A 16,129-nucleotide genomic window follows, 5' to 3' on the forward strand; every position below is an offset into this window, starting at 1 on the left:
TTTTAGAATCACAATCCTCCCCATAATTTACTCCTTAATCTCTGTACTTTATTTTTGCCTAAATTGTATATTGATTATATTATAATTTTTCCATATTTATCTGTTGTATTGTATATTTATACCAAGTATTGTAAAAAGAAATGAGACAAGAAAAATATATTCTTCTCTAATTTCTTTATTGGTATTAGAGTGATCATCTTCAAACTAAATATTTTTTCTTCGACATACCTTATCTCTTCAATGGTCGCATCCAACTCTGAATCTGACCACACCCTTGCCATCCCATTTTCACTTAATCCTCACCTTCAGGAAACACCTCTGTTCATACTTCTACTCTCTTCTTGTTGTCTAATATTTGTAACCTCATGCTTATTCATATGGATTCCACCAATTATGTCCTCTTGAAGTATCAAGTCTCCTTCATACTTAAAGTTCTCTCTTTGGTCATCTTGATGACTCCTTTGTTGGGTTTTATGTCCTAAAACTCATAGATGTTAAATATAATTCATTAACTGTTATTAATATAAGTGTTATTTATTATAATTTCAATAAGTGTTGTTGGTTATAATATTAGTTTTATCTTACAATATGTAGAGACATATAGAGATCAATGTTCAAGATACAACTTAAAGGGTCTATAGTATCCTGCTAACACTATGGATACAACTTACTTTGTATTTGATACAAATGCAATGACCCAACGCGTTCATGTAGGTAACATGCGAGTGAGGGTATCTTATGCAATGAGTTTGCATAAGACTGAACAACGAAGTAGTAACCACTAGATGTAACTCTGTTAACTAGTTAGGTTTCTATTTCATTATGATGATCTAAGCAACTTAGTCTTAATTCTGAGTGTATTATGAAGTCTTGTTCTTGAGAGATTTTTCTTTGATTTGTATGGGTTAGAATGACCAGATTTCTGACTCAATATATTTATCATCTTAGGGACAAAATCGAGTGGAGATAGTTGGAAACATAATCACACAAAATGAAATTTATTCCTTTCCGACTTTAGGGTAAGTAGATAAGTGTTCCCTTAAATGATATCTCCAAAACTTGAACAAATGACTCTACCCCCTCTATGGCACGAGATGAGTTTTTGTTTAGTGGTTGGACCATAAATAAGTTGTTCATTAGAGAAGCACTAATATTTAAGGACTAAAAGTAACCTAGGGGTAAAATGATAATTTGATCCAGTTGGTTTTACAAATACTTATGAATGACTAACTTACTGTTATTGGTCTCTATTCATGGACACAAAAATATATCTACAGTGAGAAGAGTTCAATGGTGAGTCTTTAATATGTACACAGTTAACGAATATTGATTAATATAATTAATGAGTTTAGCCAATTAATCTTATATCATTGCAGCTTCTGATCTGTAGATCCATTAGATCACATTTCTAGCTCGTAAATAATAATAAGATTTCTTTTGTATTGGTTGTAGTTTGTAATGTTCAAATTTACTTTGAGAATTAATATAAGGTATAATGATATATTATAATATAAATTTTATATTATAATATTTTAATTAATATAATAAAGTTTAATTAAAATATAAATTTAATTTTGGCTATGATCCAAAATTAATTTTTGAAAGATAAAATATTTGAATGAGTTCAAATATTAATTTAATGTGAATTAGATTCATTTTAATATGTATTTGATACACATTAAAAATATAGAATATGATTGAAATTTGGATTAAATTAAATATCTTATATTTAATTTAATCATTAATTAGTTATAGAATTAATCAATAGTTTATTTTAATTTTATTTAATTAAATTAAAAGTATAGGTTATGTGAGTGATATGATTTAAATGAAATATTAATAAACTATAATTTAATTATTTATTTATTTTAATAAATTTATTAATTTAATTTTTTAAATTAATAAGGAACGTGTTATGATTTTTTTCTCTCCAACTTCTCTCTTCCTCAATCTAAAGAAAATGAGTTACGTATATGACAAAAAGTATACATAATGGTTCTGGAATATTTTTTTTTTGCATAATGCAATTCTCTAAAGAAAACTTTTGCTCTGTAAGAATTTCCTTTTTTTTTTTCTTTTTGTTCTTACAAACCAAAATCTCACCATAAAGAGTAAGGAGGTCTCCAAGCAGCGTTGTTCCAAATTTGGCGTTTGGCAGATACAAAGTGGACAACAACATAAATTTTCTTTTATGCAATCTTTAATTTATTAGCATGTTTAAGGCTTCTTTATTTGCCAATGCACTGGTATTCTTAAAAATCCATTCAATTAATTTGAGTTAAGGTCTGGCTCTTATCCCTTCATCCCTTCCCTGTCCCCAAAACATCTTCCCTTACCGATCACTGAAGTCACCCTTGAATCAATCATCAACATCTTCAATGGCTCTCTCGTGACCAAACTCTCATCACTTAATCAATGCTACTTTCTTGTCCTCTGCCTCTTGTCCATGTTGTTGGCTTTGTCTCTTCCAAAGATTTGTGGTTTTCTATTAAAAAACAGTATTCCTCAAACACTAAATCTAACATCCTTCATTTATGATCTGCCCTTTCTATCATAAAAAAAATCTCCTATTGAATTAAAGCGCTCGTTGACAAACTTGTTGTCGCATATATCTCTCTATAGGATGAAGAAATTTTGATCTATACTTTAAATGGTCTTCTGGCTGCCTTCAATGCTTTTTGCACCTCCATTCGAACTTGTAGCGACACTATCTTCCTTGAAGAACTTCATACCTTGCTCATTACGGAAGAATCCACCATTATAAAACACCCAATCGTTGATCCCACTCCCACAGAAATGACTGAATTTCATCCTTCTCACAATATTGCTCATGGATAAGGAAGAAGAAATGGTAACCCTAACTTAAATTCTAATTCAAATTTCTCTAATTCACATTGGTCAGGTGGACAGGGACAATGGGTTGGGTACTGAGTTGCAAGGATACATCATGGAGGCGCCCATCAGAATAGTTTTTGGCCCACTGGTGGATCCAACTCATTTCACCCAAATCTCTCCACAAATTCAAATTCTGACCCATTCTCTTATCGCGTGACATTATTGGCTCATCACTTGGACGTGGTTTAATTTGGGTATGAAGAAAATTATGGGCATGTTGGACGCATTTCTTGTAAAACCTGCCACAAACCAAGCCATGAAGCTTTTGATTGCTGTATCATCACATGAATTTCTCTTACCAAGGCCGCTATCCACCGTCTCATGAATTAGCAACAATGACGGTAAACTCTAAGAATTCTTAAATCACTTAGTGAAAATACTAATATTTTTTTGTTATCTGATAGTGGATATAATGTTCATATGACTAATGAGTTGGTAAATTACAATTAATCCAACGATTATAATGGTGAGGAAACTGTCATAGTGAGCAATGACCAACCTTTAAATATTTAAAATACTGGAAGTGATATACTCTTAACTCCCTCTCATACCTCTAATCTTTTCAAAATATTTCATGCTCCTAAACTTTCATAAATCTTTTATATGTTCATAAATTTTATCTTGACAATAATTGCATATTTATCTTTTATACTGACTGGTTCCTCGTTTAGGATGAAGTCACTAGGCGAACTCTATATACCGGTGAAATCATCAATAACCTCTACCCTATTCCGTGTACTTCGTCTACTCTATCCACTTCTACTATGCATTCCCAAACTTATAATATTTATGCAAAACAAGAGGGTTCATCATTATGACATTTTCGTTTTAGTCATCTTGCTCCAAAGATTCTTAGTTCTATCTTATCTCGTATTGGTCTATGTATGTCTCTTTCTCTCTCTACTTGCAAGTGCATTAGTTGTTTAAAAGTAAAAATGACAAAATTACATTTTCTTATGTCTTTATCTACCTTTCTTACACCACTTGAGCTTGTTCACAATGATGTACGAGGACCTTCTCCAATAATTTCTTCTAATGGAAATCAATATTATGTTAGTTTTATCGGCAAGTTTAGCAAATTTACTTGGCTTTTTCCTCTTGCATACAAATCAGATGCTAATTCCATTATTAAAAAATTTGTCCCTCGTGGAAAATCAACTCTCTCACAAATTAAAAACTTTTCAGTCGAATGGTGGTAGAGAATTTTGCAACACTCCTTTACAATCCTTCTTTGATTCCAAAGGTATTTCTCACCAAAAATCATGCCCTTATACACCTGAACAAAATGACATCGTAGAACGTAAACATCGTCACATAGTTGAAATAACAATGTCCTTACTTTTCATTCCAATGTTTCCGTAGAATTTTTGCCTTACACCTTCTCTATTGCAGTTTTTCTTATGAATCGAACGCTCACTTCCTCACTTAAAACGTTTTCACCATTTGAAATGCTTTTTGGTTACACTTCTAAATTTGCATCATTTAAAAGTTTTCGGGTGTGCATGTTATCCTCCTCAAGCTTTATACAAAACATAAACTTAAACCCAAAACTACTCAATATATATTTTTGGATCATCCTCCCAATTTTAAAGGTTATATATATTATAATCCATTAACAAAACAAACCATTGTTTCACGACATGTTACCTTTGCCAATTCCAATACATTCCATCCCAACCCCAACCCAATCCTGATCCAAGCTTTAGACTCCTTACCTTACTAAACATTCCACAGCGTGCACCTCCAAATCCTCCCATTGTTGACACTAATTACTCATTTTTCATAGATAATAATGCCACTTGTGAATCCTTGCATGTTTCATCTATAGTCAATATAGGAAATAAGATGGATGTCGCTGCACCCAACATACCAGTTTCACCTCTTCCTTAAAACACCCATGTTATGCAAACTCGAGCAAAATCAGAAATTTTTAAACAAAAAGCATTTCTTACCACAACTACTCTCGAAACTCTCACATCATACACTTTTTTTTATTCATTTTAAAAAATGATTACTTTTTTCTTTTTGACATAAACCATCGGAGAGTATGAGATTACGTGCAATCTGTCCAAGTTGCACCTAATTCTTACCATTGGCAAATTACCCAAAATCCCTCTTTATTTTATTATATATATATATATTTTCTTTATTTTGATTTTTAATTGCCAACTTATGTGTGCATGGCTAAGAGCTAGCCTCTGCAGACTCCTTCCTCTCCAATCGCTAAAATTATGCAAAAACTCAACTCGACCTCCTTGTCCACCTCTTACCTCGACCTCCCATCAATGGGGTTACGTTGGACATATATATTATACTTCTTAGCTTTAGTGGATCGTGCTTACTAGAGTCATTTTTTGAACTCTATGGTATCAAATCTTGACGGATCCAATTAAAATTGGACATACATAATTACGCTCTAGGCCGTTATCACCAAGTTCTAACGGTATAAAACTCTCGATTTCTCTATATTGAACCTCAAACTTAGTAAATGTTATGATCAATACAGACGTATGGATTTACAATTAAAAAAGCAAATCATGAAGAGAGTACGTTTTATAAGGAATTTTCAAATGAAAAATTTCAAAACAGTTAATTGTAATATAGGTTGAAAGTAATTTAAAGTTGTTTGGTTTGACCAATTAGTAATATAGATACAAAAAATGGGACTGTCTTTTACCCACTAAAATTAGTAATATTTATTATAGATGTTGCTATTGTTAAATGAGCATCACAGTTCTAATTTGTTGGGATTATTTGTCAATAGCTTTCCAACTACATATTGTTAAATTTGTTACGTACCCATCATTCAATATATATAATTAAACACAACAAGAATTGAAGGAAACCAAATAATTCTACACTCCCTCTTCTTTTCTTCTTCCTTAAGAGATCAAAATGGCTGTGTCCACCACGTTACCGGTTGGCAATAATAATGGTGGAACCAGGAGTGTAGAGATCTCCAGTTTTGCTACACAAGTGGTACTCGGACGATGGTTTGCTCTTTTTGCTTCCTTCCTCGTAATGACTGGCGCCGGTGGCTTTTATTTGTTTGCTTATTTCTCTAAAGACATCAAAGAAACGCTCAAATGTGACCAAACTACACTCAACAAGATCGGTTTTTACAAAGACCTTGGATCCAACATCGGCATTATCTCTGGCTTTATGGCCGAGGTCGCTCCGCCTTGGAGCCTTCTCCTTCTCGCCTCTGCCGTTAACTTCATCGGCTACTTCAAGATATGGGAAGGCGTCGTCGGAAGAGTCGTGAACCCGACCGTTGAGTACTTCTGCTTTTACATAACAGTTGGGGGAAACTCTCAAATCCTAGCCAATACAGGTACTTAATCTCTCCATGCAAATGCACTCTAAAGTTTAAATTTTTTTAGTTATGTTTAAATTCTAGCTATTACATTCTTTTGCCCCAAACTTTCTAAGTAAGAAACAATTTTTGCTGGAGATACTTTATGATTTATACTGAGATTTATCCCTCATCGTGAATTAGTTATCATATTCTTCCAATATATCTATAAATAAAATTGCAACTCACTTTTCATAAATTCTCACTAACATTTTTGTTGTTGGATTCAATTTGAACAGTTGTGTTAGTGACTTGCGTGAAGAACTTCCCAGAAAGAAGAGGAGTAATCTTAGGACTTTTAAAAGGATTCTTGGGAATAGGTGGAGCTGTTCTAACCCAAATTCACTATGCAATTTATGGCCATGAAACCAAGTCTATCATTCTCTTAATCGCTTGGTTCCCTTCTTTAATTACTCTTCTTTTTGCTTTCACAATCAGAGAAATCAGGGTAGTAAAACATCCAAATGAATTTAGAGTCTTCTTTCACTTTCTCTTTGTTTCTCTCATTCTTCCCTTCTTTCTCTTCATCTTAATCATCCTTCAAGGAAGAGTTCATTTCGATCAGTTAGCCTACACCTTCGTCGTCGTCGCAATCATGGGTTTGCTCTTAACTCCCCTCTTTATTGCCATTAGAGAAGAACTTGTTCAATGGAATCTTACCAAGATCACTCAGTTAGTTAAATCTCAAACCATCACTCAGAAACGCCTCACTTCAATTTCCCCTCCTACACCAAAAACCACTTCCTTTTTCGAAAACATTTTTGATAAACCCGAACGAGGAGAAGATTACACTTTTCTTCAAGCCGTTATGAGTATTGATATGTTCATTTTATATTTGACAATGATCATTGGGATTGGTTCAAGCTTTACAGCCATGGATAACCTTGCCCAAATTGGTGAATCTCAACGCTACTCAACTGAATCCATTGATTTAATCATTTCGATGGCTAGTATTTTCAACTTCTTGGGTCGAATCTTTTCCGGGTTCGCTTCCGAAATCTTGTTAGAGAAGTTCAAATTCCCTAGACCACTGATGCTAACTTTCACTCTTTTGGTCTCTTGTATTGGAAATATCTTAGTAGCATTTCCTTTCCATCATTCACTCTACGTTGCATCAATCTTAATTGGGTTTTGCTTAGGTTCGCAAATCCCGTTATATTTCGCCATGATTTCGGAGATTTTCGGTCTCAAACATTACTCTTTGTTGTATAATTTTGGGCAACTGTCTTGTCCAGTTGGGAGTTATATATTGAATGTGTTAGTGGCTGGGAGATTCTATGATGAAGAAGCTAAAACGATCAATGGTAATTCAATTTATCTTACATGCAAAGGGGAATTCTGTTATAGAAATTCTTTTGCTATTTTGACTGGGATGTCATTGGTGGGAGCTGTGATTTCATTGATTTTGGTGAAGAGAACAAATGAGTTTTATAAAGGAGACATATACAGGAAATTTAGAGAAGATATGGATTCATTGAAGTCTGAAGTCGAACTTTATAGAATTGATACTAAGAGTGAAATTGATAGTGTCAATGTTTGTAGACAAACTACTGATACCTCCTCCATGAGATTATGATTTTTGTTCCATTCCTTCATCAAAGTTCCATGGACGAATGTGGAACACGAAATTCTTTTTCATTGGTTATACCACAAATATATGTAAATAGGAGCAGTTGCAAATATAGGTTAAACATACTTGATTTCTGTTTTTTCAGAAACAATACATTTTGTAATATCTATGTTTCTATTTCTTTTATCTTTAAACATAATTTTTGTCTCTCTAAAACATCTCTTCCTCCCTCTTTTAATAAATTGCTATCAAACATCCTTCATTGGTTTCTGTTCTTTAGAAACAAAAATGTAAAATGAAGTTATCAAACATATGTATTTTTTTTTCCAGAAGGACAAACCAAAATGGGAAAAGTGAAAATTGAAAAAAACTAAAAACCATACTGCTAAAGTGCCATTAAAGGTAAAACATAACTTAAAAACGATTGCCAAAACATTTAATTAAGTTAATCCCATAAATGTATAACTAAACGATAATCATTCCATTCTAACATTATGAATCCATTACACTTAAACTCATTTCTTGATGTATAAATATAAACTCCAACATTAGATTTTACGAGATCGAAAATAGATTTGAACAAAACCAAAACTGCTAATCAAAATTAATTTGTTTTCCAAAAACAAAACTAAAAAGTTTAAGCCAATTATTTAATATTTAAATTTCTAAAGCATTCACACAACATTATGCCCAAAAGAAAGGTTTGATAGAGTTAGTTAATGTTATAATTAATGAAAAATCTTAGAGATGATAGGTGATTTAAATGTGTAAGATCTAGAGTTGAAAGGGGTCAATGAGAAGGGTAACACTAATCGGGCTCAACAACAGCAATGTATTTCAAATTCATCAAAGATTGTAAACGACGTGAAGGCAAGGGCTCAACAATGATGTTGTATTGTTGGACATTGACCAGCAAGACAACAGGGGGAATGTTGATAAGTGCTCAACAGCACGAAGCCAAGACCTTGAACTGAATGTGAAAACTTGATGGCAATCTTTCACTATTGCAAATCGATTGACCAACTATGATGACAACGCTAACCAAGGCTCAATAGCACAAAGGAAATGACTCGTCATTGATATTAGATACAGATGTACATCTTCAAGTATTTGTTGATTGATGAAATATTTTTATTCATCAAAATCTAATCGTATGTTGATGAACTGAAGATTTAATAGATTTGTTTATTGATATCTCATACACTAATAAAACGTTGTACTTCTGTCAATTGGCATACCTTACAACTTTTATATATTATTGCTATACTAAAAAAAATTGATAGGATTTAAATACATTAGTAGAAATAGTATATCAAAATTTACACTTACAATCTCTTGTTGACAAATTTTACTGATATATTAGTGTATGTATTTAGTATATCAACATAGCTGTTTGAGTTGTTTCCTTTTAGTAAATCAAAGTGAGTATTGAATATCTGTCATAATCAATATATGTCACAATGGATTTATTTTAAATTTAGTATAGCAATAGTTAGAATATCTTAAATCAAAGAAGGGGAAAAAACCCTACAAATCAAACCAAAAAAAAGAAAGAAAATACAAATCTATTCTTATTAAATCCCTTGTTTTCAGATTCTAATGTTCAGTAAGTATGTGAACCATTGACATGACTAATTTTTATCAAATCTTCATAACATACCATGCTCAATATTTTAAAATGAACCTGTTTCATTCAACCTACCAGCCCGATTAGACCGACTTTTGGATGGCAAGAAGGAAAACTACACAAAATCAACCTTTGTGGATCATGGAGAGATAAACTTCCTTCTCTTTACAAATGTAAGCTAGATCACATTTTGGACCTCCACGACGTTCATTAACTTCAGCATTCTCAAACCAACATTCAAGTCCTATACAAATCCTAGCTATAAAAGAAGAAGCTTTAGGCGTTCTATAGAATGGAACAGTATACATAAATTCTCTAACCTCATCACAACCCCCTAAAGAAAGGAAATCCAAAAAGACAAACTGACTTGTCACGTTATCCATAGTGATTCTAAACCACAACTTCCTCTCACTTGGAACATTGTGTAGGATAATTTGGCAAGGAATACCAACAGGGAGTCCTGGAACAAAATAGAGAGGTTTCTCATAGTTGTTATCAGAAATGACTAGTTCTGCTTTGATGTGCTTAAGTTCTTCTGAAATTTCTAGATGGCCAAGGGTGAAAGATTTTAGCATTTCTCTCAAATCAAGTGAGCTGCAAAGAGATTTAGGAGTAATGGTGCCCAAGTTCGACAATGATCTTTGAACTTCACATACAAAAGTTGATGGCTCTTTACATTCTTCCTTAAGGAGATGTTGTATGTTGGAAGCTATGGTTGACAACTTTCTCAAAGCTGTGAGATGACAGCAAACTTCTCCATTAGACAATCTTAGTATACAAGTGACCAACATCAGTTCTAAGATATGTTGTTCTTCTTCTTTAGTGAGTCCAGTGAATCTACTTCTCAACTCTTTCAGCCCCCTTTCTAGTTTTCCTAATAGGAACCCCCATTCTCCAGTTCTACGAGGATAACTACGTTTTGACGACATCAAACTCCATACCTTTGCAACTAGTTTCAGTATCTTGAGATACTGCAAAGTAAAAGCTAAAGCACCATTGTATTTGTTTGTTCCATACGTGAATACTCCCAAAGCTTCCTTGCAGAACCTGAACTCCAAAAAAATGCAGAAGTTAAACCAAAGATTGAATTTATATTACTCGTCTGAAAAGGATAAGGTTGAGGAACTAAAGAGAACAAAATAATCATAATACTAATAATAAATCAACATATTTCGAATGGTTATTAGAATAAAAGCAAGCCTCGTTTTGATGTTGGAAGCTTTGGGATCAAAAGGCAGAACAAAAACTTCAATGATCATTGAACACTCCATTGTTTCTTTCCAAACTAAGAACAAAATTTACGAGCTCAAAATTTTCAGGTAAATCATATTGATTAATTTTAAAAATAAATAGTGACTTTATCGTAGATTTTTAACAAAAGCTTCATAGTAGTACCATGTCTAAAGAACAAGTCATTTGAAGTATGAACTCAAAACCAGTTAGACAAAGAACTGATCTACAAACCTCAAAGTCCTTAAAGCTTCATGCAAAACTCCTGATTGTATGAGTGGCCAAATATCTTGCACCTTTAAGAGGATGGTCTTGACAGATTCTATGGCATCATCGTCTTTCTGCTGCTGCTCATGGATCATTGCAGGTATCTTAAGGGAGGCAATAGCAGGTATGTCGTTGACAGAACTACCACATGTAGCCGAGCATGAGACTCCCTCTGAATTAAACCCCAGATCAGATAATCCAATGTGTTTACTGTTGTGCAGCAAGTAAGCAAAAATGGTGCTTTGATCCATAATGTCGCCCAAAGCATGAGAGATCCTTCCAAGCAATGTAGCTGCATAAGAAAATATTCTTGGTGGAATCCTAAGAGTATGATTGTCCGAAGCAAGAGCTGAAATAGCTAGAACAATGTATGCAATCACCTTCACACTATCGAATTCAAGTTTCCCTTCAGATTTTGGGTCTATCTGAAGCGAAGCACAAGTACAAGAGAGTTAACAGCATCATCATCATCCATTTAGCTTCACAAATTTTATTAGAAACAATTTCACTGATTGAATGAAATATCGAAAGATACAAACGAAGCCTAATCAAAGAGCATATAAAAGACGTTTCCAATTTTTAACAAGGAAAGAAAAACTATGACTATTTACAGCTGGTATATATAGTTAGCTTTCTAGTTTCTATTAATATACATAAAACAATGAAATAAAAATATGGCACAAATGCACTACTTAAAACAAGATTAAGCAATAATGGCTGAAAGTTAATCCTCAATGAATATTTCAAGTCTGTCTTGCACAAATTGAATCTGGTTCGTTTAACTAGACATCAGCTTTTAAAAATATAAAGAGATATTTTTAAAATCAAACTAGTAACTTAATCAAGAGCTTACACTATTGACTAGAATCTCTTATAACATTGAAGTTGAAAGTTAATACAGCACAAAAGAACCAAACTAACCTGTTCAGAAACATCCTTGATAATGCAGTCAACCATATTTAAATGATTCTGACCCATATGAAACAGCACAGAGAGCACATCAGACTCATCCTAGCAATTAACGAAGTTGACAAGGGCATGTCAATAAGCTTGAAATTATGTTGGATGTAGATTCTATTTCTGGAAAGGAATTGACATAGTAAAAAAAATATAGAAATTAAAAACAATAACATAAAGGAAGAAGGAATACAAGGGATGGATCAAGAGAGATCAAAAACCTGTGGGTATGATTCTAAACTTTCGAGAAGACCATTAAAAGACAATTGAAATGTCACCAAATCTGGCAACTTCACTAATTTAAGAAGTTTCCTTAAAGCAGATCTTACGTGACCATCGTTGTCTTTTAAAGCATTAAGAAACTGCAAAGCAAACCCCAACAATGATAAGAATAATATGAACCGAATACAGACATAGTTCTTTATACTCACAACTTAAGCATTAACAAAATAAATTGATTCATGGGATGACTTAACGTGCGGTGAGGTGAATAGCTTAGTATGATATCGAACATTTCAAACTTGAAACAGTAAACTACTACAGACACAAAAGTTATATACATATACGATCATTTATACCTTAGACTGCTATCAATGAACACCTATTATGAGTAACCGAAATGCTCTGAAACATAGAACAAGGATTGGTTATACCATGTGCATATGAGCTTCTTGCAATTTCAAACAATTGGACATTGCCATATGATGTAATGTTTCCAAAGCTTGCAAGCGGACAGAAACTGAATCATCATTCAGCATATCCATCAATAAGCTTAAGGCCTCGCCAGCGAATTTAGTTGATAGGATGATCAAATTAAACAAAGCATCGCATGCAGACCTGCGCACCTTGAGATTGAGACAATGTCAATATCATGATCACATCTAGTCGCAGAAACGTTTATATGATAAGGAGCATATACAATTTACTCATTTGGAAAGTCTTAACTTAGAAGACAGGCGTTCAATCCATAAAGCTTCTATTCATTTCTCTCTTGAAAAAGCTAGTGCTTGTTCACTTAAAAACATGAAAGGCTCCTATGTAATAAAACAATAAGTTTGCTGGAAAGTCCGTACCATCATGGTATTGGTATGGTGCTGAAACAACTATCATTGACGACCTCGATATAAAAGATGAGAAAAGTACAAGATTAAAGTTTGAAATGCAAACTATGCCACGAGTTATGATTGATTACAAGTATGGTGGAGACTAGAGATCATAAACTATCTACAATATTTGAGATATAGAGGTATGTTTCAATCAAAACATGCATACTATTGAAAAAGATAAAGCTAAATAACACCAAGTTACGTGGAAATCTTAGTACAGGGAGAAAAACCATGATCAAACTTTTCTTATTATTTTCTCATGAATGAAATAATACAAGGGGGAAGAAATAATAGGCAACAAGAGCCCTGACAAAGAAGGAAAGAAACTAGGGTATAATAATTTACGTAAATACCCTTGGGCTTTCAAAATACAACAAGCCCAAACTTTCTAACACATACCAACATAAGTTACCTGATAGAACTCATCTTCTATGCCATGCACAAAAGCCCCAGCAACATTCAACGCCAACAGTTCTAATTGATCCGTAGAGCATTGAACAAGAGATTTTTTACCCTTGAAGATACTCAAGACTCTCTTGGACACACTTTGTAAAAGAAGATCCTCGGAAACAATTTCCAACCTCCTTATTGCATCAAATGCATTAACCCTGACCTTCATGTTCATATCTCTCGTCATGGAACAAAGCTGATATTACCAATATAAACAACCAATACAAACATATCAGAAAAGGCACTTTAAACCTACAAGTTCAAAATTCAAAGCATTCACTTTAAGACTCGATACAGAGGAAGAACTTCAGTTGGCATGGGAAAATAGTGATGATCATTTCCTTAAAGATCTCCTAAGGAAATGTGACATGTGGACATACAACACTATTCAAAATGGAAAGTTTTAAGCACTAGAACTGAGAGAGATGAACATGGAAAAGAGAAAGCATATCTGAAGTTGCACACAACCAAGGGAGTTAAATACCTAAGAAAAAGTTAATCCATCACTAGCAAATAACAGAAAGAATATCAAGACACAACACAGGACTAGGTCCAAGTAAGTTTCACTCGATCTGCACACCACAAGAATGCTATCCGAAATATTTTTCCCAACTATGAACAGTAACAGAATGAGTATCCATACATGAACATTAAAAAAACAGGGATACTCGTGAATGTGTGAAAAATCCACAATGTATAATCTAAGCTTTTCAATTTTTTCTTCAATATTCCTGAATAAATAAATGGAATGTATATTCTCAACCAAATATTCAAAATCCAGTGTTGCAATAATGATGTCATAAAAAAAATGGAACAGACCAATAGATAGAAAGAAAACAGGTTTCCAGACAAAAAGCAACCTAACAGAGTTTAGGAGAAAAATACTACGGCATATTGTTCCAGACAAGAATGATAAGTTAAAAAAAAAACAACCTAAACAAAGGATTACAAATTTTTCAATGAATGAATTTCAAAAATCCAATCAACAGTGTGTTAAATTTAAACTTACATTAACGAATATTTCATCAAACAACTGTTGCTTCCTCTCTGGACTATGCGCCGCAAGCATTAGACCCCAAGTTATGACCTGGATCAATCGTTAAGAGCTATTACTAATAGAGGAATGTGATATTCTGTCAATGCGAGAGTGTGGTGGCTTTGATCTCAATAATTAAAAAATTAAGTCTATTGACTGGAAATTATCATCAATTCATCAAACACCTACACATACATCAAATAATGGACCATAAATCTTAAGGAAATGTGACTTACTACCAAAACAAAATGATTTCACCAAATTTTTTGTTTAATAAAAGAAAAGAAACAATGGTGAGATATCTACAAAACAAGCGACTTACTACGCGTATTGCAGCTGACCTAACACAATCCTCCATGTCATTTAGAAGTTCAATGGCACGGCAATAGCAACCTTCAATCATGCTGCCATCCTCAAAAACATTGTTCCCCAAACTCGATAGGCCATCAAGAGCAGCTTTCCTAACATATGGATACGGATCCTTCGTAAACCCTAGGAAAACAGTGAATAGCAACGATGGCCTTAATTGGAACTTCTCGGCATTATTGAGAAGCCAAGTCCTGGTGGACACTGAAGGACCAAAGCAAAGCGAGAGGAATGACTGATCGTCGATTTCGTTAATGGTAGAAATGAGTTCTAGGTCCGGCTCTGCCATTTATTCTGTTAAACAAAGGGTTTGCTTGGCTTGATTAACTCTGGCACGTCGAGAACAAATTTGATTGTGGTGTGTTTGGTTCCGTCGGCAAGCAAAATAGAGCGAAGGCCGAAGAGTATGCCATTTTTGCAGGCGGCTATGACAATAGTCGAAGAGAAGTCGTATAACAAAACACAAATATCACCGCACGTAGTGATCCTATAAATGAGTTCGTGTAAGTCATATAACACAACATAAATGAAGCACGTAGCATGCTAGCACACAAGTAATTAGACTCTACAAGTAAGAACTAATCAATTGACGTTGTGGAGTGCTTCTAAGCTATTCAAAAGACTAATGAAACGATGAAAACAAGGTTTCCCTAAAACCTTAGCTCAAAACTTCATTCAGAGTTGCCCCTAAACCTCAATTCAAATACTGTGAATTGGTCCCAAACTACAACCAAGAGAGTTCCCAAGAGTTGCAAAATAGACTTGGAACTTTCAGAATGGTGTTCAAATGAATCCAATAACAACCTAAAGCTACAAACAGAGTAGTTCTAAATATATTACAACCTTCACCACATGCAATCTTTGTTTTCAAGTTTCGAACTTCCCTTGGTGGTGGAAAATCTATTGGGTATGCTTTGGTATATGATTATGCTAAGAATGCAATATACTATGGACCCAAAATAGGAAGACCGTTCTTTGTACCCAAGGAAAGAATTCCATCAAATAATTTCTCTAAAACTGTAGGTTGAACATAAAAAATGAGAAAATTTGTAGGATAATGTGCTGATTGTAAATGAGGTGACAGTTAGATGACACCAAATAAATTAAACCCACCAGCGAACAGTGAGAAAGAGAGAGCTGTAAGAAAGAGAGGGAGAAACAGAAACACCCAGCAGCGGCGGTACTGCAGCAACGAGAGATGAAGAAAGGGAGTGTGATTTCTAACGGGTCGGTCTCGCGTCTCAAGTTCACCAAAATTTGAAGTTTTCTA

At 33.7% G+C, this 16,129-nt stretch overlaps 2 protein-coding genes across 2 annotated transcripts; one reads left to right on the forward strand and one right to left on the reverse strand.

Annotated features, from left to right (window-relative positions):
* The first annotated feature begins 5,765 nt into the window (after window positions 1-5,765).
* LOC101203173 lies at window positions 5,766-8,014 on the forward strand. The gene is made up of 2 exons (XM_004147256.2): window positions 5,766-6,229; window positions 6,490-8,014. Exons 1-2 carry the CDS (start codon window positions 5,791-5,793, stop codon window positions 7,824-7,826), a joined length of 1,776 nt encoding a protein of 591 aa, XP_004147304.1. The 5' UTR covers window positions 5,766-5,790; the 3' UTR covers window positions 7,827-8,014.
* A 1,348-nt stretch (window positions 8,015-9,362) lies between these two features.
* LOC101203415 (protein SIEL) lies at window positions 9,363-16,129 on the reverse strand. The gene is made up of 9 exons (XM_004147257.3): window positions 15,973-16,129; window positions 14,816-15,346; window positions 14,467-14,544; window positions 13,420-13,653; window positions 12,555-12,746; window positions 12,123-12,263; window positions 11,866-11,955; window positions 10,912-11,369; window positions 9,363-10,494 (listed from the first exon to the last, which is right to left on the reverse strand). Exons 2-9 carry the CDS (start codon window positions 15,146-15,148, stop codon window positions 9,573-9,575), a joined length of 2,448 nt encoding a protein of 815 aa, XP_004147305.1. The 5' UTR covers window positions 15,149-15,346; window positions 15,973-16,129; the 3' UTR covers window positions 9,363-9,572.

The sequence above is a fragment of the Cucumis sativus genome, chromosome 1 (genome assembly GCF_000004075.3).
Source record: "Cucumis sativus cultivar 9930 chromosome 1, Cucumber_9930_V3, whole genome shotgun sequence".
Taxonomy (NCBI): Eukaryota; Viridiplantae; Streptophyta; class Magnoliopsida; order Cucurbitales; family Cucurbitaceae; genus Cucumis; species Cucumis sativus.